Source organism: Myripristis murdjan, chromosome 9 (genome assembly GCF_902150065.1).
Source record: "Myripristis murdjan chromosome 9, fMyrMur1.1, whole genome shotgun sequence".
NCBI lineage: Eukaryota > Metazoa > Chordata > Actinopteri > Holocentriformes > Holocentridae > Myripristis > Myripristis murdjan.
Window position 1 is genome coordinate 2,211,156 of NC_043988.1, and position 25,048 is coordinate 2,236,203.

The window sequence follows — 25,048 nt, forward strand, 5'->3', positions numbered from 1 at the left end:
TTTTTAAATACCCTCCTTTATATATTTTAAAATATATTTGACAACGACTGAAAATTTAAAAAGTCAGAAATGACAAACTGGGAAAAACTAATAAAACAACTTAGACATTTCAATTTTAACAATTTTCCTGACATTTTGTTATTTGTTGTTCATTGTATATTATTTTTACATTATTTTTTATACTTAAGTATATTTACATATTTATATTTATTCATTCATTTTTATTTATTTGCATTTATTTTATTAATGTTGAGTGTGATGCATTGTTAGTATCCTCTGCGAGTGTTTGTATGTTTGTAATTATGTTGTTAAAAAAAAAAAAAAACCTCATTAGCAACTTCAATCGTCAGCTCTGGAAAAAAACTGGGGTGTGTTTAACTCAGAATGTAATTTTTGTTTATTATTATTATTATTTCATTATTATTATTATTATTATTATTATTATTATTATTATTATTTTATTGTTATTTTTTTTTTTTTTAGTATTGCTGTTTTTTAGCCCTCTTTGTGCAACCTGATGAGGTTTGGTGTTTCAGAGCCCAGTAAAATCAGTTATAGTAATAAAAGTAACTACAAGTTTTAGCAGGAAATGGGTGTAAAGGATGTTAATTAAAGTTGTTTCCTGCCCTCAGCCTTCAAACTTGTTGGTATTTAATTTTACTGCTAACTACACGGTATTTAGTAACACAGCTTGTTGCTAAATGTATCTGAATGAATAGTTGTGAGCACAGTCAGAGTAGCGTCAGTTTGAGCAGGACTGCAGCTGCTCCTCCGTCCGCTTTGGTAACGCGTGCACGCACGTGCGCAGTATCGATCGGGCAGCCGTACGTAGATCAGCTGATTCATTTCGGCTGAAATATAGGAAGTCACTTTTCAGTAGGCCTCCTATTTTCAGCACGCCACAGGCAACTAACCTAAACTTCTAACAGATAGCTTTAAAACGGAGGAGGAACCTTGCATAATTAGCCACTGTATGCATCAGCAAGCTCACCTAATGGATGAGTATTTGAGACAGAACGTAGTGCGAGGCGATTTCCCGAGTCTAGCACAACTACTTCCTTAAGCCTTTGCTCGGAATGGGTGAACTATCCTGACTGAGCTCAGTCTCTTCGACTGAATTTCGGTGCACCCATTGAACCCACACCAAGTAACTTGTTTTAGGAACCACAATGGCATGAAATGTACACTCGCTCTCAAGGTGTAAATACGTTTATTTACCATCCAACAATTTAAGAGTTTGTCAACTGCTTTTGTTACTGATGCCTGAGAATTTGTTAATTCTTGAATATTTTAATTGAATGAGAAAAAAGCTGAAATACCCACAGATACAATGAGGCAAAGTGAAATTGCCTTCAAACCTGGAAGCTATGCATGTTTTGCCACAAGCTTTGACATAGCTGAAACTGCTGACTAGGTATGATAAGAAATAGACATTAACTCTCAGGTTTATGTGTTTATTTATAAGATCACATTACAACACTGTATAATTCCACTGAAGCAGTATGTTTATCTGAGTAAAAGCAGCATTGCTTTTGTGCAGTGCGTCTTTATCATTATCTTACACACAACTCTGATACATTTCCATAACAAAGGAAAATGAAATGAACAACGTATACAACATTATAGTCCTGTTTTGCTCTTCAAAGTGAATATTTATTGTAAACTACAATGGAGGTCTATAAATATGCACATTTTACAAGGGTTTACAAGTTGACCTGTGTAATTTCCATCCATTGTCTATAAAACATTTAAACAGCACTGACAAGGATGCTGTTGTGGGCCAACTTCTGATTAACAGGATTTTAAGTCTGGTATAATGGCATTAAATGCACAGAGTGGAAACCACTGTTAACAGTTGGCACAGAGAGCAGAAATTAATTGGAAATGATACTAAATGTACTATACAAAATCATTATGGGCTCACGACTTCTGCTGCCACTGTCACAGACGTTGCAGTCCCTTGTCTGTGCTACAGAGCAAGTGGGGAGGTTGGGTTGTTTTAGCTCAACCGTGCTCACAGGAAATATGGTGTTGTGGTTCGAGGCGGAATAACCCTCTCTGAGTCAGGCACTGCTCTGAAGAGCTTGGGCTCTCGTGTGTTAGCATCTTTGAAGACCATGATGGAGGCGATGTTGCCGCAGCGGTAGCAGTAATTCGGAGCAGACCACACTGTGACCAGCTTCTCGTCAAACATGAACTTGTAGCCTTCGTGGACCAGTTGGTGTGCCCGGCAGATCAGCTTCAGGTTGTTGATGTGAACAAACTGCATATGTTCAGGGAAGGAAACAAGCAGAGAAACGAGCAAGAGACGAGGACAGAGAAAGAAACCTGTTAGAAGCTGCAATAGTGCACTTACGTCTCTCGTTCCTCTGCCTTGAAATGCAAGCTCCTCACCACTAGCACTTGATTATCATCTTGGCGTCTCTTTAGGCCTATTACATAGTCTACAAAAGGCACACTTACACAAACACAGGCTCTTAACCTACACAAAGCTGTGTGCTTACATAATACAATAGGGGTGGGGGTGTTACACAAAACTAGATGACCTCGGGAATCTGCTGGTACCAGGCATGTCATGCTAGCTTGTTGGCAAAATACTGCTCCAAAGTTCAGTTAAATTTTAGTGAGGGAAAACTGGCATTTTCAGCAGGGTCCCTTGACCTCTGACCTCCAGATGTCTGAATGAAAATGGGTTCTCTGGGCAGCCACGGCTCTCCCCTTTGCAGACATGCCCACCTTCTGCTAATCCCATGCAGTCTGGGCCACAAACCATTCAGAAGTGAAATAATACTAAATAATACTAAATTTTTCACAGTGGGTTCACTATCCATCTAAAGCTGCCATCATGCAATTTTCAGCTATTAGCAGTTCCATTTGGCAGTAAGTGGGAATTGACTTTATCAGTTTGCAGACTTCCACACAAAGAAATCAGGTAACATGGCTCTGGATAAAAGCATCAGCTAAATGACTTCAATTGAAATGTAAAAACCATAACAGCTGCGTTGTGATCTCTCACCTCATTTGTGACCTTTGCACCAAAGAGCCACCCGGCTCCTCTGGGGCTGATGGCCCAGGTGTCCACGTCCTCAGGATCTGACCACACCAGATCACAAAACGCTCCTTTGTGGGGGATTTCCTGGTTCCGCTCGATGGTTCGAATTTGATCCAGGGTTTTAATGTCTGGGGAGAGGCCGCCATGGACGCAGAGGATCTGCTCATCCATCAGCTGGCAAACAAGCACCGGGACAAAAGCGTTAGATGTCATACAGATTGTGTGATCATTGTGTGCTATGAAGGAATTATCAAAGCACAGCAGGGAAGCTGCAAAATTTGGAAATTAGGGACAGGCTGAAATAAGTTGATACACAATTTATCTAATCAAAGCGGTGCTACCCGGTTAAGTGAGAAGATTACAAACACACACACACATACACATATTTATAATAATGGCTTATATCATTTTTTTTAGATTCTTTACACAAAGTGAAATATTTCAATATTTCAAGCATTTTTTGTTTTAATTTTCAGGATTACTACTTACAGCTAATGAAAATCAAAAATCCAATATTTCAAAATATTAGAATATTACATAAGACCAATCAAAAAAAGGATTTATAATGCTGATATTTCAACCTTCTGAAAAGTATATTCATTTAATAAAAAAAAAAAAAAAAAAAAAAAAAAATTATTAATTAACCAACAAATTATCTGATTATTTTCTTGCTTGCTTCTTGCTTTTTTTTGTTATGGGGTAATTTTCTAATCATTGCCTGGTAATTTTTTTTCTTTACTAATTCTTGTTGATTTTTCTGATCATCTTTGTGTTAATTGTTTACTGGTTTCTTGCAAATTTTCAAGTAAATGTGCTCAGTTTTCAAAAGGGTTCAAAAAGCATTCTGACTCTTTGATTGGATGTCACTGTGTCACTGAAAATTATGATCTGTTGTGAAAATCACATGAAACCAAAAGTTACCAGTTCAGTACTTACTGCTGCAACTGTTAACATATCAAACACTTTGGTGCAATATCGCCAAGCATTTGCATTCCCATATTTGGTTTGGCATTCATCTGCAAGACACAAGAAAAAACAAGAGACTCGTTTACTCCAACCAAAAAGTGCTAAATCAGGAAGTGAAAAAGAGTGAGAATATGTGACAGACTCTCACCATAAAAGCCGTACACTTGAGTGATCTGTCTGCTCTCATGGTTTCCACGCAGGAGTGTGATGCGGTCGGGCCATTTAGCCTTCAGCACCAGCAAGTAAGTGAACGTCTCCAAGCTGTAATATCCTCGGTCAACAAAATCACCCTAAACACACCAGGTTTATCTCATTAAACACCGGGCGAAAACACTCAAAATGATAAAGCGGTTGAAACCGACTGAACTATACATACCATGAAGATGTAATTTGTGTCTGGAACCTGGCCGCCAGTTCGGAAGAGTTCACACAGATCATAAAACTGAGAGACAAAGAGAGGAAAATTTAGCTGACAAATAGATTTTGTCACCAACACAGTCACTGGCCACCTGGTATTAATGTGTCTGCAGTATAAGCACTGAAGTTGGATTACTGCTTTCCTTGCTGCCCACATCACTTCCCCTCATAATATTTATGCCTAATTACTAGCAGACACATTTAACCAGAGGTGCATTCACTGACATTGCTGCATTGTGTCTGAGAGGGTGTAACACATAACTGAAATAAAATATTTTATTAACTGCCATGGTGAAGGTGCTGTGCTACCTTAGGTTCACAAAGCAACAAAATAATGGAATGTTAATATTAGTGTGGTTAGTGATTTTTATTTTGTCCATTACTGCAATCAGAATTCTTCTCAGGAATTAAAGAAATCCACATTGGAGGAACCCTTAAAAGCAGAGCAAAGTCAATATTAGCAGTGGAAGTTAAAAGCAACTGTTTCACACTACTATTAGTTTACACTAAAAGGGGGTGGGGTCATATATACACTACTCACAAAAAGTTAGGGATATTCGGCTTTCGGGTGAAATTTCAGGATGAACCTAAAATGCATTCTAACCTTTACAGGTGAACTTAACGTGACCTTCTGTAAACTTTTGAATGCACATGTCCAACTGTTCAATGGTTCAGTACTTTTTGCACAGGTTGCTGTTCTCTAACAAGGAGTTTAAAGGCAAAATTCACATCAGGTGTTTGATGCTCCAGCTCATCGAGGTCATATCATTAGGGAACGGCTGCTGGAGACTGGGGTACCTCAGATGGAGTGGCCTGCACTTTCTCAGACCTGAATCCCATAGAAAACCTATGGGATCAGCTGAGTCGCCGTGTAGAGGCTTGGAGCTCTGTACCCCAGAACCTCAATGTCCTGAGGGCCGCCCTTCAAGAAGAGTGGGATGCCATGCCTCAGCAGACAATAAGTCAACTTGTGAACAGCATGAGACGTCGTTGTCAAGCTGTAATTGATGCTCAAGGGCACATGACAAGTTATTGACACTGACATTTTTTGTTGTGGTGTATCCACCACTGTTGTTGGCTTTTGTTTCAAGAAATTGTTTGAGATGAGGAAATCACCAGTGTATGCTTCTACTTAAATGCCCTACTTTCATGATATAATATCACTGTAGCATGAACATTTTACATTTTCCATAAATTTCACCCAAAAGCCAAATATCCCTAACTTTTTGTGAGTAGTGTATATGCGATATATATGATGAACATCAAACCATTTCTGTGAGTGCAGTCCTCCTGGCTGAAGGATTTGGTGCTTACCTGTCCATGTATGTCACCACACACTGTTACAGGAGTGGAGACAGGCTGTACGTTGGACTCCTCCAGCAGAAGGTCACACACATAGTCGCAAAGCCTCTGCAGAGATTGGAGACACAACAGATCCAGCGGTCAGCAACATCTCTACTGCTGCTGTCACCTCTGCTCCACTGAGTTCATGCACACAGCTCACACACTATTAGGGTTCAACAGAGGGATGATGAGAACAGGCACCGAAAACGGTACCAGCATCCATACTTGGGTGCCAGACAAATAATATAAATCCAAGATTGTGCTCTGGATGGTGTATGGCTCCAACCTGTTTGTTTCTGTTTGTTAGTGGTGGACTGCATAACTAAATGTGTGCTTGAATTTTTTTCATACACTACTTTAAACTTTTGAGCTACTTTACATTTCGTATGACCAACAAGAGATTATCCTTTGATATCTTTAGAAAAGTGAGCAGACCTAGGGATGGCCCAAAATTAGGATTACAGCAACTGGACTGCACTGCATCTGAGCTTCTGCAAGTCTATTAGCAGCTTGCTTGACTGATATACACTATGCGGACAAAAGTATTGAACCACCTCCACATCACACCTACAGGAGCTTTTCTGACCTCCCATTCTAAATCCATAGACATTAATATGGAGTTGGTCCCCCCTTTGCAGCTAGAACAGCTTCCACTCTTCTGGGAGGGCTTTCTCCAAGATTTTGGAGTGTCTGTGGGAATTTTTTCCCATTCATCCAGAAGAGCATTTGTGAGGTCAGACACTGATGTTGGACAAGAGGGCCTGGTTGCAATCTCCATGCTAGTTGATCCCAAAGGTGTTTGGCTCTGTGTGGGCCAGTCAAGTTTTTCCACAAACTCAGCAGCTTTGTGCTTTATGCAGCTTGCTTTGTGCACTGGGGCTCAGTCATGCTGGGACAGAAAAGGGCCTTCCCCAAACTGGTCCCACAAAGTTGGAAGCAGAGAATTGTCCAAAATGTCTTGGTGAGCTGAAGCATTAGGATTTCCCTTCACTGGAACAGAGGGGCCGAGCCCAGAAACACAAGTCCATAGCGTTATCCCTCCTCCAGCAAACTGCACAGTCGGCACAGTGCAGTCAGTTCATCAGACTGGCAGATAGAGAAGCGTGCTAAGTCACTTCACAGAACACGTTCCCACCGCTCCAGAGTCCAGTGGCGGCGTGCTTTACACCGCTCCATTTGACGCTTGGCGTTGTGCTTGGTGATGTGAGGCTTGTGTGTGGCTGCTCGGCCATGGAAACCCATGCCATGAAGCTCCTGCTGCACAGTTTCTGTGCTGATGTTGATGCCAGAGGAGGTTTGGAGCTCTGCAGTTACTGAGTCAGCAGAGCATCGGCCACTTCTACGCACTATGCACCTCAACGCTTGGAAACCCCGCTCTGTAACTTTACGTGGTCTGCCACCTGGTGGCTGAGTCGCTGTGGTTCCAAAACACTTTCACTTTGTAATAATACTCACAGCTAATGATGGAATATCTAGGAGGGAAAACATTTCACAAACTGGCTTATGGCATCCTATTATGTCACTATTACAGCAGCACAAATGTTTGTAAAGGCAGACTGCATGGCTAGCTGCTGGAGTTTATACACCTGAGGCAATGGGACTGAGTGAAACACTTGAATTCAGTGATTAACAGGTGTTGTCCAATAATTTTGTCCATATAGTGTATGTATGTCTTGAGTGACATGTCAGGGCCAACCAACTGTGGCATTTCAATCTTGGCCCTGCTATTTGTATGACAGGTGTATATACATGTGTGCTTGAGAAACTAATGAATCCAAAGCCAACTGATAACAACAAGTAATTCAACATGGTGCATCGTTTGCTCCTAGTCAGAAAGTCACACAAAATGCGAATCCAAAATCTGGCCATCATGTGGAAAGATATTCATGATTTTATAGTTACAAATATTTTCCCAGATTACACTCTTTTCCATAGAAATATTATCCTTGGTTGCTATCTTTATAGTAACAAGGATGATCATGCATGTTTCCTTATTAATCTAATTTTACCTCTTGCCAAATTCCACATTCACAAATGCAAATTTATGAAAAGAAAAAAAAATTAATTCTTGGTATTTAGTCAAAACAATGAATGTATACAATATTTCCAACGTTGTTCATTAGATTTATTGTTATACATTCGCGGTTTTAAAATTTAATTTAATTTGTATTATCTTTTTTGTACTGTCCCGTTTTATTGTCTTAATGCTTCATCTATCTGTAAGCGATGCTGTTGTCTTCTTTGTCTGTTCATGACTTGAAATAAAGATTTGCTTTAATAAAAAAAAATTTTTTTCAATAGAGATTCTTAAAAAAACACTATCAGCGTTACCTAATATACATATAAACCCCATAGAGCATAACTGAAACATAACGGTTCGCTGTATATTTGGGCACTTATAAAAATGATCTCAATGATCCATGCAGCAGGTATTTCAGTCAGTTTTCAGCTTGTCATCCCGACAGCCATGTTCCATGTAAACACAGTGAGGTGGGCGTGTGAGTTATCTCCACCGGTTGGCATTGACTGAGCTCAGGTGCGGCGTCACTGGATGATAGGTTGTGCAGAGACTGGCTCCATACTGAACTAGAGCTGCAATGTTCGCCTCCTCTCGAAGTGAACCGACTGAACTGGGACAGACGGTAGAAGAAGCACAGCTCCACTGCATTGCTCGCAACAAGTCATCTGTATGACAGCAACATCGTCACTGACTGTCATTTTTAATCAACAATAGTTAGCATCAGCATTTTCGGAACTTAACTACAACTCAATAACGTCAGCAAAATGGTAAAACAAGGCTGAACATTTTCGGTTCGTAGAGAGAATAGCTCAAGTCAGATTTGTGTTTACGCTAATCAGTTCTAACAGTTTTGACTTCCTGACTGAGATGACGTTAGCATCGCAAGCTAGTGAAGGATAGCTGGCCGGCTAACAACAGCTAAATTTGCTACACTGACACACAACAAATAGCGACAAGCTGACATCATGGACTTGAGAGATGGCTCGACCAAAATATTTCTACCAGTCCACATTTACCTTGAGGTCATTCTCTGGGAGGTATTTACACTGCTTTGCGATCTCCGCGTATTTATCCAGATCTAGAGGCGCCATTGTACCCAGCTAGCTCTACTGCGCAACTTCCTGCAAGCCCTCAACAGCGTCCCACGCACTCTACTCCCACCTAGCGTCTGTATGTCCGAATGACACTTTTTACAAGCAAAGGAATTTTAATCATGGACGTCAGTCTACTTTTATAGGCATTGAGACAACAATTTTGCTGTTACAGCATTTATTTTGAAAATACACATTCAATCTCTATGCATTCATGGATGATTGTCATAGGCATGCATTGCAAAACACTGAAACCTCGTCACCAGTTCACATAACATTCAAAGGCCCTGCATGCCTGCTTTTTGTAAATAGTGATCACATTTAATCTTAGTTGGTGATGGCTCATGTCTTTAAAATAGACTTGCTATTCTCGTCTGGCAAGCCAGGTGGCCAGAGATTAGTATTCATTTTTGCAAACGCATTGTGCGTTGTAATAAGAAGCTAGATTTATGAATGGAACGGGGATATGTTTTGATAATTTTCTGAGGATGTTTGACAAATTTGCATCGCTTTGTGTCTCCATAGGAAGGTAAATCCAGTGTCCAACCAGTGTCTTGAAGCAACGCCCAGATAAACCCGTCCGGGGCTGCCATTGGCTCCCGGGCGTGTCTGTCCGGCACACCAAGCTCGGTTGCACGGCACGTGAAAGTGTAGCCTGCCTGGTTCATAGGGCAACAAGCAGCAGCGTACAGCCGCCGAGGACATCAATGGTGGAGTACGCGTCCATTCAGGGAAAGGTCTGAGAGAGACCATTACTGGGGCTTACATGGAGAGCTGAAATTGAATATGAGGCTAACGTCCTTAATGATGTACATATCTCCGGTTTTGCTATTTATTTTGTATGTATATATTGGATTTTCTGAAGCTGCACCTCGCATCGGTTCCTATGATGCGTCGCCTATCTCCAGGAAGCCCGGCTCTGCCTCCAGCACCTTGGAGACCTTTCACACCGCCTTGCCTAGTCGTGTACCGGACAGCAGGTTCGCCCTCGGGCCTCTGACGGGACTCACACCGTCGCCTACCATTGTCTCTGCCGGTCCGTTCAGCGACACTGGCCCAGGCTCCCAAGTCGCAACCACCTTCCAGCCTCCAACAACGGACCCTACCACCACTACTACTGCTACTACTACTGCAACTACTACTACCGCCCCGGGCACAGAAATCCTTTATAAAGAGCAAATAGCAGCGCCGATCCCCAGACTAACAGGTGCAAGAAAAAGATCCACTGATGCACAAACAGCAGTTTTGGCTCCGGAGAAAATGCTGCAGACCATGGTGTCTATGGTCTCACAGCGAACAGCAAACGATGCGTGGTCTGCGGATAATACTGGCACATCAATTACCTCAGCCGAGAATAGTCAAGGTGAGTCTGTTTGATTGTAATAATGCGAGGCTCGGTGGAGGCAAACTTAGGGAAATATTTCATTTCACACTGATGATGCTCAACACTTGAGGGCGATTAGGAGGAAAAAAATGTCGCTGCGTGAAATTTGATGTCGTTTTTTCGTCCGATCCTATTATAGTAAGAGACCGTTTCCCTGAAAAAAAAAAGAAGACATTGTGAATAATATGTGTGATATAGCGTTGCAATAATGAGCTGGGCGGCCGCACTGTAGGTTTTGACGCAGAGAGCGACCGAATAAACCAGATTGCAACAATGGGCAGACCTCTCGGATTGCATGGCATGCACCTTTTAAATAATCTGGAAACCACGAAATCCGCCACATCTCCCAGAAAATGACAGTTTGTACATTTTCTCTCCATTATGTGAATTTTGGCATCAGCATAGGCCTATACATACCAGAGGCCTTTTAATATTATAGGGTGAGTGTGCCAGATATTAGAGTGGGTTGGAGAGGGGGGCGGTGTGTAAGGGGGTGCAAGGTTTATCCTGTTGTTGTTCACTCAAATCCCCCCCACCTCCTAGTGTACAGCGCTTCGATGTAGGCCGGTGGTCCGTTTTGTGTTGCACCAGGCGGGTTGTATATTGACAGGACATTGCATTTTCAGGACGCGGTTCCTTTAGCTTTTCTTCCCCTCTCATTGTGTTTGATTGGCATATAGAACAAGGAGTACCCCATCCAACCAAAATGGCCAGGCAGGGCCAAGCCATGAATGAGCAATGACAGCAGAGCCCCTCCTCTCAACACCTCTCACATCTTAGTCTCCATGTGGATCTGTTGTTCTGTAGCCAGCACCGCACAGGCTACCTGATACTGTCCAAAATGGCCCTTACCGGCTGTCTCAGGCCTCTGAAACTCATAGGCTTTGGGTGTAGGCGAGCAGGAGGATGTCCCCCACCCCTCAGCAGGAGGAGGCTGATGAACCCCACCACCATCTTTTAATTGTTTTTGTCTCAAACACATACTGTATTCAGTATCGTTTGTTATGGAGCCTTTCCACTAAACTATTTGAAGGCTTTCATTTGCAAAAGCTTATGGATTAGTTTTGCTACCTGAATTGAATGATGCCTTGTTTGGAAAACAAACTAATCTGACTGTCCCTCAAAAGCTATTTCATTTCAAATGTCTCAGGATGACTCAGAACTTCAATGCTTAACCATAAAATGTGTTAGGAGTTAGAGAGTGGGTGTAATTTTTTCTTGTTTAAATGACAGATACCCCATTTTGGAATGAAACTCTTCATTTCATGTCGCAATTGGAATGTCCTCTTCCCTATTTATCCACGTGAGAAGTGGTGTCACAACCGGCTTGGTTTTATAATACAATCTTGTTATGTTTACAAAGTGACATATTTTTAGCACTGACTTCATGGTGTACCATTGTGGGCGTATATGAAACCTAGGCTGCCATCTTTCATATGTTGATTCATATTGACCTTTTCAGCAGTGTCTTATTGGATTTCACCAATAATACCCTGCATTCTCTTTCATACCTGCCGACTCATGCAAATTCAATCTTTGTGTCTCAGTCTTGCTGATGACGTGAGGGGAAAACAGAATTGTAGGCTGCCACTATTCCCATTACAGTATGTCAGCGTGATTTACTACTCAGGGTTTGATCCAGAGTGGCCCTCCAAAGTGAAAATGAACCCTGCGGCCCTGTGTGAAATCGTACATGAAAGCTTTAGCATGCCTTGCTAAAACCACCTCCAAGGGCTTCAGCAGCCTCCATTGTTCTGCTGGAAAAGCCACTGATATGATAATATCACATCAACAAAGGCGTCACCTGGGTTAACGCCTAGCCCAACAGCCGACACACATGCTCTGTCAGGGCCAGGGGTCTTATCTCTGTTCGACCTGAAGTCAGTCATGAGGTGTGCTTGCATGGTTTAGATTTTCCTTCACTCATTCACCTTCAAATATAGCCGACGACTGTATTTTTGTAAGCTTTTTGCCTAATGCGAAATTGACTGGAGACTGGGGATAGTTGTAACGTGGAGTTAGTTGTAACGCCACTAGTTTCATCTATCAGGGATAAACTGGAGTCATGTGATCACCATTGTTACATACTCACTTACCTGTTGATCTCTCATGTACAGTTTCATCGCTTTGTAATTGTAAGTCAAAGTCTACATTTTGATTAGCACTGAGAGTGTTGATGTTTAATGTTGTTTATGTTTTATGTTCAGCAGGTCAGATTAGATTTGCTCCATTCATGCTAAGCTCAAACTATTGTGCCCAAGCTAGGGATGAAATGGCCGACTGAGGTGTGGTCAGTTGTTGCTGACATCTTTATCAAAAGTGTTACAGCTAACCCCCAAGGAAGAGCAAAGCAATTTCTGGTGTTTCAGCGACTCAGATTAAACAATTAATATGAAACAGTGCATTCCAGTTGGTAACACTTGAACCGATTTCAGTTTATCAGAACGAGAATGAAACATTTCGAAGGACGACCCAAGCGGTTGTGCTGAAACAGATGCTAACTGAAAAATTGAGCTCAAAAGGAATGTAATATTTGGGACACAGATTGATCGTCATCCCACATTTTGGCTGCTTTTGTGTCGTATCTAGCTTTAGTTATTATGCTAAACTTGATATCAAAAGTAAAGTTTGCCCATATGTCTGTTCTGTCCCAGACTGAGGTCAGGAACTGTGCTTTCATTTCTCTATTTCTGGCATTCTCATTTCTTTCTTTTAAATTTGTTGTCGAAACCGACCCTGGTATGGGAGTAAGCTGTAACAACTGAACTCCTTGTTGACAACAACTCATAATGACTGTGCTATATTTATACGGACTGAAATAACAGCTTTTTGTAGCAGACAAATGTGGGAACGTTGTGTCAAAATTTGAGAGGTCTAATGTGAAAACTGTCAGAGTTATAGGACAAAATGAGTCACAAGTGTCCCCGGTCTCCCCTACAGTAGCAGCTTCTGTACAAGGGGCGCCGCCCACTCCTATTGTTTGCACTGTAGCGGCATAAACACTGACGCCAAGGCAAGTGAGGAATTGGGCAAGAGAGGAGTTTTGCAGCACCAACTTGTTTGGAACAGCCTGCTGTCGCTTGTGCCTGAATACCAGCCATGCCTTCACAGCGCTTTACGTCAGCGAGGCAGGGAGGAGAAAGGTGAACACTTCCTCTGTTTCGCTTTTCTCTCCACCTACCACGCACCAGTCCAGTCCAATCCACATCAAACCTGTTCTGCCGCTTGCCAGCTCAGCCTTCAAGGCCATTACCTCAAACCAATTGTATGCCACGCTTCATTTTGACAGCCAACTTGGATTGAGTTGGGGTCTTTTGACTAAAATACACTATAGTTTTCAACGTCACCAGTGTTAGTCAATGAAAACAAAAGTTTTAATCAAATTCTATTGAATCCTTCTTGTAATTTTTTTTTTCATTGGCACAGATTGATCTATAATGCAGTTTATAGCGTTGTGTATGTCACATCGAGGTTTTGTTTTTATACCAAACTTAATATAAAAATAAAGTTTGCCTATTTATGTGTTTGTTCCAAACTGAGGTCAGGAGCTAGTCTGTTTCTGGCATTTTCATTTCTTATTTGTTTATTTGTTTAGTTAGTTGTTTATTTATTTTGAACATATTGCAAAACTAAGAAAAAATACACAGTATAAAAAATGGGAAAAAATAATGAAGAGGAAATCATACTGGTGAAAGAAATCATCAAAACTAATTTAATCCTACCCCTTCTTCATACTACATAATTACCTGCCAGCCTTAGGTTATTTACTGCTGTATGCTGCTATTTGGTCACAAAAATTTCATTATATTTTGTCATAGTTTTTTCAGCAATGGTTCGTTTTTATTTAGTTTTCATCCTGGGAAAAATGTTGTTCACTAGTACTTTTGGTCAAGAAAATGAACACTGGTGTACGCCTGATTTTTAAGAATGAAACAGTCTTTCAGTAGTGGTGACAGGGAGGAGAGGCCCGGTGATGTGCATTCACTGGATCTCACACACTTTCAGGCTTGATCCGGGCCGACAGTTCTTCAGTGGCCATTACTGTAGAGAATAAGTCATGGCCTGACACTACTCCAAAGGCTTGCATAACCACGGCCTATCCTTGTTACATAAAAGTCCCTGCAACAGTGGAAGAGAGGCCTGATCTGAGATGGACGCCACAGCAAGAATACATTACATTTCAGCTGTCCCACTACCCACCCACCCCCCACCCTGCTGCTTTTTTCCTTCGCTTGCCAATTTATTGTGTGAAAGCACAACGAGCAGTGCATACGAAAACTGATTTTATTTTGGTCCCATTCTGCCTATCTGCCCTGTGTGTTTTTTTGTTTTTTTTTTTGTGGCAGATCGCTTATCTGTCTGGTGTTCTTCTGTCTGTTTTCTGTTTCAATCTGACTGGCGAGCAGAGAGTGGAGGCAGAGTCAGACTGCAGTTGCTACTCGCCACACCTAACCTGAGACCAGATGAATAATAGATAGTTACTCAACAGTCTGCAGGGTCATCCACATGTCTGCCACCACATTCTCTGCTTTGGCGGAGGATGCCAGTTTGCATTGTGCACAAAAAAAACCCTCATCTTTGTAGGCCAATGTGAGTGTGTATATGAGGTTGAAAAAAAAATAGTGCTTGTCCTACATCATAAGGGTAATGATTTCATGATTAGAAATAGGGATCAACTGGACCAATGCCGATTATTTCAGGACAAAGATAACCAGTATTTGGCCGATATTCAATTGCAGTAAATTTATATATGGCAGTGTCAAAGTTTGCAATATTAGAAACATCAAAACAAACCTTGATTTGAATGAACAAATGTTCAGTTAACATTTTTACAATAGTGAAAATGTTCCCAAAAAATTAATTCCCCCAAAAAACAGAAAATTACCCCCCTCAAAAAACATTAAAAACGATGTTAATAATTATTAAAGTTATATATTTGAATATTTTTTTAAAAAAACATTTAGATATTTTCTTGTGTTTAAATTTGTGTGACATCTTTCACAAGCATTTCAATAAAACTGAATAAATCTATTAAAACTGAAACAAGAATTGTATCATATTGGCCATCAGGTAAATCAGAATTATGATACTGATCATTGAAAAGCAATTCTCAGGGGCCGATAACTGGTCAGTCCCTAATGATGAAATCGCTGGCGATGTGTGATAAATCTGCCTTTATGTAGGTAAATCTCATGAACTATCCGGCATCTTTCATTGTGACTCCACCCCTCCCCTCCCCCTCCCCCGTCTGTCCCATCAGAGGCCCTGTGTAACTGCAGCAGCGGCGGTGAGGGGATTCTGGACCCGGACGAGTGTGACCAGAGCAGCGGCCAGTGCTCGTGTCTGTCCGGCTACACGGGCCTGCAGTGTGACGAGTGCGAGGACGGCTACTTCACCAACGGCACCAGCGGCTGCCTGCCTTGTAGCTGTGACTCATTCGGCGCCGTGAACCACCTCTGCGACAGGTCAGACTCTTTACCCCTGCTTTCTCCACTCAGAGAGCTCACACATGGTTGTCTCTCTAAATGTACAACTCTGCTGTCTCAGCAGAATTCAATATACATATTTAATTTCTGCAGTTTTTGACTGGGCTTCATAACTGACTAATATTGTGTTTAGATAACGTCATTGAGCAAATGGCAATACCTGGTCATCTAAGCCTCACTGTCTTGTTAAAGGGATTGTTTACCCATTTAAAAAAAAAAGATATTATTTCACTTCCCCCCCAGCTGTTGTGTAGGACAGTAGTGGTGCTCTCTTCCTCTCATTGTTACTGAGTGCTGGATACTGGCTGGATGCTCCACACACAGCTCACACAGCTTCATTTCATCCCTCTCCAAAACAGCTGAGCTGAGGAGCAGCTGGTTCTTGAAGGGCAAAAAAAGGGCAAAAATGACCTTAAAATGACTCCAGACAGGATAATCCAACTATTGTGAAGATATACCATTACACTTAGTCCAAAATGTATCTCATTTCTTACTAGAGTCTCCTGACAGTGATTTTTTATTTCTCCCCCCAGTAGTCTCCCTACAGCAGCAAGCAGATACTGCATTAAAACACTGCCAGAAATACTGTAATTTCAAGAGGAGCACTGTGGAATGACCTGATGAAGTGGCAAATACAAAAGGGAAAGCAGACCTTTACATGATACCCAGGCTGATGAGATGTAATATTCTCAGTCTTTGTTTAACTTTAGCATGTCACTCATGTACAGTAACTACTAACTAATGTGAGTGTTCTGCTCTTCATTCTGACATTGGAGCACAAAATGTCACATTTTTAAATCAAAATATCATATTTTTTATTGAAATATTTGCATCCAGTTATTATCATGCAATAAGAAAATATAAGAGGGTTCTATGGTAAATTGATAAATTATTGACTAATGATAAATTATGATTAATTAATTAGACCTTGCACTACAAACTGTCCATCAGCCAGAAGTAAAGTAAAAACCAGCAGGCTAGCTGCTGCTCTGGCCATTTGTGCGTTCTGTTAGTTTAGCAAACATGCTGGCAAAAAGCGAAAGGTTGACATGGAAGGTAGAATTTTTCAACAAAGATGGAAAGAGCAGTGTTTTCATCTGGGAGGTAAATGGCAAACCTGTATGCTGTGAATTTAAATTTGTGGCATTTCTCTCTTCTGTTTCATGCAGTTCTACATTAGGTGTTATTTTCATGTGCCAACATGCAGTTTCTGATTGATTGGTTGGCTACAAATTGATTGATTTAAAATAATAAATCAAAATCAATCCAAAAAAAAAAAAAAACTGCCCCACATGAGGTCTCATTTGAACGAATGCAGCCCCACTACCCAATCTGACACTGTTGTGGAGCATATTTTGCTATTTCTGACCAAAAAACGTACTTGTTCATGAATGAGTTGTATTCACACCTTCAAACTTAGACCTTTGTGTTTGGGGAAAAATAAATATTGGACTTTGTAGACTCAAATTCAAATGGTATGGCTACGAAACACAACCTGTTAGGGTAAAAAAAAAAAAGTCCATAAAGTTATTCCTAAGTAGAATTAAAAAGAAGCAGCTCCCTGCCACTGCAGCTGTTTTGGTGAAGGCTGACATGGAGCTGTGTTGACAAGCTCACTGTGTGTTATGTGGACATACAAAACACACCAGCATTTCAACTGACATGAGGGTAGGTAGAAGGCCTGAACGATATATCATTATCATATTGTTGTCTACATATCAACATGAATGATATTAATATCTCAAAAGCCAATGATATGGCCAATATCAAATTTAGGGTTAGGGTTAGCAGAAGACATTGGTTGGTCTGTCCTGATCAATAAAATAATTTGTGCAGTCACTGCATTTTCCTCATTTAGTTGGTGTTGTTATGCTGTTTTTTGAAGAATACTTACTTTTCACTGTTGTTACAGTTAAAATATTGTGAAAGCATCGTGTCTGCTGCAGCAGAATGGTTGATTATATTATTTTGATTCATTTTAAGGCAGCCTAAGACCTGTGCTTGGTCTGTTCTCATCAATAAAATACTAACTGCATTTTCTAGGTCTCTCTTTTACTCTCTTGTTGTCCTTTGTTCACAGTAAAAAAATTGAAGAATTGTATTAGGTCTCCTTGCTGGTTTTCCACAGTTGTATTAAGAAAAAAATGTCTCGCTGATGTTGCCAGTCAGAGCGTATTGGGGTTTTAGAAATCTGACTTCACGGGACACGACCAATCATGTCACATTTGGGGCAGAGGGAGGAGGGAAAGCCATTTGTACTGCCGGCTAGTCAGAACAGAAGTTCTTTCTGGCTCAGGAAAACGCCCCTAGAATTGCGTGAAAGAAGAGGGACATGAGAATAAATTACTAAAATGATTTCTGAATTGTTTTCACATTTGTGTTTGCTGGAGTAAAGGTATAAAATTGTAGGAAGAAAAACACGCATCCAACTCTTTTTTTTTGTCTGTCTTTCATGTATGTAGGACAGTGTTGCAGCTCAGTGTCCATAAGTTTCTGTAGGAATGTCTGCATTAGCCCTGTGATGGTGCTGTAGACCTGTCCAGTGTTTCTTCTTGTCTTAACCTAAAGCAAGGCACCCATGGGTCTTTCTTTAAATAATTCAGCTGAATTTAAGTCCATAAAAACTATTACAAAGATCTTACATCCAGTTATTAGTTCTTATTTTTCCACCGTCCAATGACAGGTTTGTTTGAGCTGCATGTCACCTCTTGGAAAAATCCAGAACATGGTTAGTTTTAATATGTATTATGTTTGCTTTACAAAACAACCAGACTTCATGTCCCGTAACACTTCATTCTTGTTGTCTTTTTACTCGTCCTGCACATACAGTGGTTGAAAAAAGTTTTCGGACACCCCATGCATTTGTGAAATATTGCATTAACAAATCACTCTTAGGTCTTCAAGTGCAGTTTCTTTTAGTACAGCCACAGCCAAAATACTAAACAAATCCTAAAAAAGCCATTAAAAACTTAAAATTAATTGGTTCCATAAAAATACATAAGAAATTATGAGTATTGGGTCATTTTGGTACCAGTGATGAAGGTCGTTCTTTTTATTAAAAGACACAATTTTTGTTGCCAAGCTTGGTGTCTATATAAAGCCAGCACATTTGAAAGGTCTTCAGACACAAAAATGGCTAAAACAAGGAACCTAACGCAGGAAACACGCCTGAAGATAAAGATTAAACTATCAAGAATTTAGCTTTGTTAGTTTTTCTTGTAAACAATAAACAAAAAAATATAATTTGTATTTGTTTGTATCTGTCTAATGCAGCCACACCTTTTGAAACACAAAAAAGATTTGTCCACAAATATTTCATGATAATATTTGAGATTGTGAGATTGTGTAAAATTTTAAGGGTGTCCGAAAACTTTTTTCCACCACTGTATATGTCTCCACAACTTTCTTTAATAAATTGGTGGAAACTGCTTTTAAATTAGATTCCAGGTAGCATCAAAAATATCCTAAAGAGTCTTATGTGTCTTTGTTACATCTGCAGATACTTTGAATTGGCTTCAGCTTCCTGTCGTCCAGGATTAAGTGCGTAGAGCAAACTAATGAACTCAAGTCCACTTCTGAGGCTCTTCACCGTAACAGTATTACAGCGAACAGCGTTGCCAAACAGAAAGCGATTGTGTGTCGTGAATTAGTCTTTGTTTATCTCAGAGACCGAGACAAGCTGTTCCTTGGCTCAGCTGGGTTCAGACCTGATGTTTGTCATAATGCTGCAGTCTTGCAGAATCATCACCGGGCCCGTCGTGTCAGGCCATCACCCCAAAGGCCTCCAAAAAGGCAACACAGTCTTCGGACCTTGTCCTAGTCCTCAACTTCAGAGCCAGAGAGCACAGAGCGGGCTTTCCATGTAGCTTCTCTGCAAGTCAGAAAAACTGTGACTTGGAAAAGAAGCAGCATGCGTGGGCTAAGAACGTGGTAAAAATAGCGTCTGTATTTTCTGCCTCTAACCATGGAAAGGAATGCTGCTGGTTTTAAACAGGCTGAAGTGAATGTCCACAGTGTGGTGAGGATGTGTGTTGTGTCTCACGCCTCAGAAAAAACAAGTGTCAGTATAGACTTACACAGGCTAAACCCTAATGGATGTAGTTCTTCAGAGGAAGCACAGCATGTCTGTTTCTTTTGTTCGTATTTCTGTGGGCCGGAATGCTGCACCTAGACCTTGAGAAGGAACTGGGTGAAGGTACCAGGAGCAGGGTTATTTCAGGGCTACAAGCTTTCACACACAATATACCACACATAATGCAATCCTTCTCAGACAGTCTGAGCCTGGCCACCATTAACCCCACTAGCCTAGCCCACCTTGCTCTCAGAAGGTAATCACTATGACTTGCCACAGATTAGCCAGCTCTGTACCCGCCCCCCACCCAGGCCTGCTGCTTTAGGGATGTGTGTCGTTAAGTAAAGGGCCATACTGCACACACAGCCTCACACTTAAAGGACAAATCCACCCTAATGCACTTGAGCACTGTTGCAAACCCGAACATAGGTAGAGTGTTGGGTCGTATAGTTACCTGGGTGTTGTGAGTCCACACGAGAGCACTGAATTTCTATCTCTGCGTTCACTTCCATTGTGCATCTATAACACTTTTAGCACATGAACTCAAAAAAAGCTATTCAGTTTATTTTATTTATTTATTTTTTTTATTTAACCAGTCCCTTGTGATAGACCTGGTCAAGATAGCACACTAGTTACAGTTTGAATAGAAAAAAAAAACACAACAGATAGGGAATACATCAACAGGCATCAATATACACATGTAAGAAAAGAGGTAAATTATTAGAAGTCCTGGTACCCATTTTTTGAGAAAATAAAACATCTCTTTTCTTTTTATTTTCTTGTTTTAATCGAAAATTCTGTATAGTCGTCTTGTGCCAGGCAGAAATCACTCTGTAGTACTTTCACCAAAAAAATGAGCAGCAAAAATGCCACTTTTTGTTTTGTATCTATGCATAATCCTCTTTGTTGGCATTCATTTATTTGCTAAAAGTGTTATTTTGGGCGATGTTATGCCACAGTGCGGAGATGAATGGAGAGACAAAATAGCAAACAAAATCATACTGGGGGAAATTCATCGCAAAAAAGGCAGGAATAGCACAGACAGTAGCCTCAGTAGACCAGAATGCAATGCAGCCGCAAGACACTGTGTGCAGTCATTGTGCACAATATGCAGTAGACCATCTAGGAAAAGTAGCAGATCACTAACTTAAGTACGCAGGCAAGGCAAATTGAGGGAAAGTGGGCGCACCAAAAAAGTAAATTATAGCATTCGATCATAAAATAGCTTGTGGAATGCATTGAACATTACAGATTGATGGTACAGTGTAAGAGGATAAGGGTGGGTTTTCCTTTTAATAAAATTCAATCAACTCTCTCATTTCAATTTATGAACATCTTGGATTGAGGTAATCACCTAGTGAATACGGATCACATCATAAAAGCTACACTCATCCATCCCGAACTTACCAGCCTATGATTGGCTTTCAGGCTGCTAGAGCATAGATCTTCGCAGCATAGATCTTAGCATCTCCCCAAAGGTGCCTGTGGGTTTTTGTGGAGGGACTGAAGTTCAGTATCGGAGAGAAACCCTGAGCCAGACTGAATTCTGTTGAATCAGTCGTGTTTGCTGAACAAATTACTATCATCGACGTAATTATTTCATCAGAAGATTCTTGATTTTGATGAGAGGAAATTGTTTTGACTGAGTGCAGTGCAATAGTGTTTAATTTGAACAGGGCAGGATGTGCTGGAGGTTGACCTTTCTGCTCTTTGCTCTCATGGTAAGCCGTCTTCTCCTCATTGTTGGAAGGTGAAGGCCAAGCTAGTCCAGCAAACGGGCTACTAAACCACTGCTCTGTTCGACAGTTATGTCCCGCGGTGCTCTTTACCAAAATAGACGGGAGGGGGCAAAACAAACAGGAAAACAGGCCGAGGACCCAAGCTACACTGAGCTCATTTTAGGGCTTCAGGCTGATGATTAACTCACCTTTATAAAGCTGCTGATAATAACTTGACCTATGCTCACTGCAGACGTTTAACGTGTCGTGACAAACAGTGGACCAAAGCCAGGTTTTTAGTTAGGTTTACTCTTGTTAAGAGGCTGGAACTGGACTGAATGATGATTTTTTTTGGTGTATCAACTTTGTCAACTATTATTGTTGCACGGTTAAAGGTGCTCATATCTGTATGATACCGCCGAATTCACATCAATAAGGTGCAATAATTCCGTAATAGTTTTTACACAGGCTCAGCCCACAGCTCCTATGTTATCTGGAATTGATTTTTTTTTTTGATAATTGATTGTAAATAGCTGATATTTTCTGCTGATGTTTTGTCATTTCTTATTTTCCAATCTGGCTTCATGTAGCTGTGGTCAGGGAGGAACCTCCATCATATCAGAGTGATATTTAAAGGGCTGGTTCATCCATTTTGAAACATCTGATATTATTTACTTCCCTTCTAGCTGTCAAGTAGGACAGTAGTGGTGCTATCTTCCTGTCATCATTACTGTGTGCTGGATTCTTGCTGGGTGCTAGTATATTATATATATATGTAAAATAGTATAATACATTTAGTCCAACCTCACTGGGAATTACTGTGCAAACATCTGATGGCAATCTAATTCAGTGTTCTTAACACCCTTAATAACATTTCAACTCTGGTTGTAATATGAACTTTTGCCTCAAGTGGTTTCGGTAATCATGTGATGTGAAATGATCACACACTGTTATCCAATTTGTTAGAACAGGTCATGGCAATATTTTGCTAAACAGCTATATTGCAGGACTAACCACTTCCCTCCACCCTCCACCTTTCTGTAAGTCATTTATTTAGGTCAACCCTTTTGGGCATTGTTTGTAAAGTTGCATTTACTGTGTATTGAATGGCATTATCTGTAATGAAATATTGATTCTGGGTGCAGATGTTTCCGCCTCTCCATCCGCTGTCATTCTGTAGTGGGCAGCTGCAGCTTGCATTGACTGGCTGTCTGGTATTTTGTTTATTTCTTTGAACACTTAATGAACAGTAGGTTTGTATTATGCACAAGTTCTAGAGTTAATACAGTCATTGCAATCTTGATCCTTGCAGTTTCAAAATCATCAGGATGCATTTTTTTTATTCATAAAGCCAGTATCCTGGACTTTTCCCCCCATTAGTAAGTATTTATTTAAATCAACTGGATCATGTGGTCATCTTACCAATTGACAGTGTTTAAATTTTTGATTGCGTTGGATAAATGTGCTGTGTGTAGCAGAGAGCTGCTAGCTAGTCGGCTATTTTAAAGGTAACAACATTTTAATATGGTGCAGAATATCTGGCATGGCTGAAAACACATGCAAACACAAATGCTGGTAGAAATTTTGTAGAAAAAAGTGGTATCCATGTCACAAATGCTGTATTTTGCAGAAAGTCACACTTTACGGTGCAGCCCTACTTAACAGGAGAATTGTAAAGGATAGATATTATCATGTCCTCTCAAAGCTTTCAAAGATTCTGAGCTAGTTTTCTGGAACCTTTTTTTCCACTGCATGTGTATCAGTTTTGCACTTCAATGAAAAGTTTGCTATTTTTGAACCTAGGCCCTGTGTACATATTGTCTGGCATCATCCTTAGACGTAGAGAGTATCATTTCACCACTCACTTCAGTATTGAGCTTGATATCGGTGTGCTGCAGGCTCCCACGAGACTGTAAGAGCAGTCAGTGAGACAGTCGGAAATAGCTATGAAAACCAGTTACTTTTCCAAAACAGTAAGCTTGGTGTATACTCTCACCAATCTCAGGATGTTCACAAATTCTACATAACTGGGGGGAAGTGACATAATATCACATTTTTCAAAAATGGATGAACTGTCCCTTTACAGCAACAGTAACTAATTTAATCAGTGCATCTGACAGGTGTATTACTGTCTAATCAAGTGGGAAGCAGGGAGCTGTCTGCTGTCATTAGAAACCTGCAGGACTGCAGGGTGCTATAGCCAGGCGGCGTCTTTTTCTTGACTGATATCCACACCCATGAGACCTGCAGTCAGCTCTTCACTGCCAAACCAGTCTGACACAGGGGGCTGAAACGGGTTGGACCAAAGTACTTGTTCAACATTTGTTTGATGACCAAGGCTACATGAAAATATCCTGGAAAAGCTCACGTGGCATTTTATTTTATTTATTCATTTAGCCATCCAGTAATGATTCCTGATTTGAAGGCCTAATGTATTCCAGGGTCTCTGTGCCATTGAATAGGTGTGGTTGGTCACAGTGCTTTAGAGTGCTGCAAACCCTAAAAGAATTTCATTAGTCTGGGCTTTAGTGGAGAGGTTTAGTGTCCCATGATGGTCTAAATCCACTTTCAGAGGCTTTTCTACCTTAAGAATAAACCTTTGGAGGAAAAGCTGAATGCTCGTCAGTGGCATGAAAATGGTCAAAGATGCTGAATATTGCCTCATATTAGCTGTTAGCACCATCAATACAAAATCTGGGTATTTGCATTGGCTTTTATCCCATCTCAGTCAGGCCCTAGTTTTGAGCATGAGTTGCCAGGGAAAGTGAGCCACTATTTTTCCTCTGTGTGCTCTGTCCAAGAGCAACAGATCAACTTAGTTAACTAAGTTACTTGGAGTGTTGTAAGCCCATCACACACTTACTCCCATAAATATTTGGACATGTCCAAGCTTGTGTTTGTGACTTTGAGCCAGCAGATCCCAGTATGAGCCAGGACGCTGGAATAGACCACAACTCTTGGCGCTCTTCTGCTTAAACACTCTCTTTGAGGACTTGGCAGCACACCCAGCAATGCAAATAAACCTGCTTAGTATAGCGCCATGTTTGTTTTGGCGGATGATTTGCTCTGTCTCCTGATACACTGAAGCACTTAGCCATCGTTTCCCTGTGCAGGGAGAAGGCTTGTGCAGCACGGATGGAACTGTCTGCTCTGATCCCAGACATGCGCAAGTGTACGGCTAGCATCACCATGGCAGCCGCAGAACGGGGTTAAGCTTTGTCGCCATGTAATACTGACCTACTTAACATGCAGATCTAACACAGAACGGCTGGGCCAGCATAGTGCAGTGAAACCACACCAAAAACAATAACATACCCCTCCTCCAGACCAAGAGGGGCCAAATTAACACTGGTGGAGTGAGCCCAAACCTAGGATTACTGATCACTGGGGGAGGGACCGGGTTTACGGTGCTACACAAATCTTATCTACCTCCACGATCGTGGGCTGTCCCCCATTTGCCCCGTCTGTTCTTTTCTTTTCAACGGAAAGGGCCCCGTT

The 25,048-nt window shown here is 41.0% G+C and overlaps 2 protein-coding genes across 2 annotated transcripts in view; one reads left to right on the plus strand and one right to left on the minus strand.

The window, feature by feature from the left end:
- Window positions 1-1,440: 1,440 nt before the first annotated feature.
- On the minus strand, window positions 1,441-8,973 carry LOC115365060 (serine/threonine-protein phosphatase 6 catalytic subunit). Its single transcript, XM_030059791.1, has 7 exons — window positions 8,816-8,973; window positions 5,750-5,845; window positions 4,395-4,460; window positions 4,167-4,308; window positions 3,989-4,068; window positions 3,017-3,226; window positions 1,441-2,263 (listed from the first exon to the last, which is right to left on the minus strand). Exons 1-7 carry the CDS (start codon window positions 8,888-8,890, stop codon window positions 2,015-2,017), a joined length of 918 nt encoding a protein of 305 aa, XP_029915651.1. The 5' UTR covers window positions 8,891-8,973; the 3' UTR covers window positions 1,441-2,014.
- A 575-nt stretch (window positions 8,974-9,548) lies between these two features.
- LOC115365057 (multiple epidermal growth factor-like domains protein 9) overlaps window positions 9,549-25,048 on the plus strand; it is a 38,472-nt gene continuing 22,972 nt past the window's right edge. Inside the window, exons 1-2 of the mRNA XM_030059787.1 lie at window positions 9,549-10,253; window positions 15,535-15,739. Coding sequence (XP_029915647.1) covers window positions 9,677-10,253; window positions 15,535-15,739 — 782 coding nt within the window. The 5' untranslated portion in view covers window positions 9,549-9,676. The remainder of the gene's footprint in view (window positions 10,254-15,534; window positions 15,740-25,048) is intronic.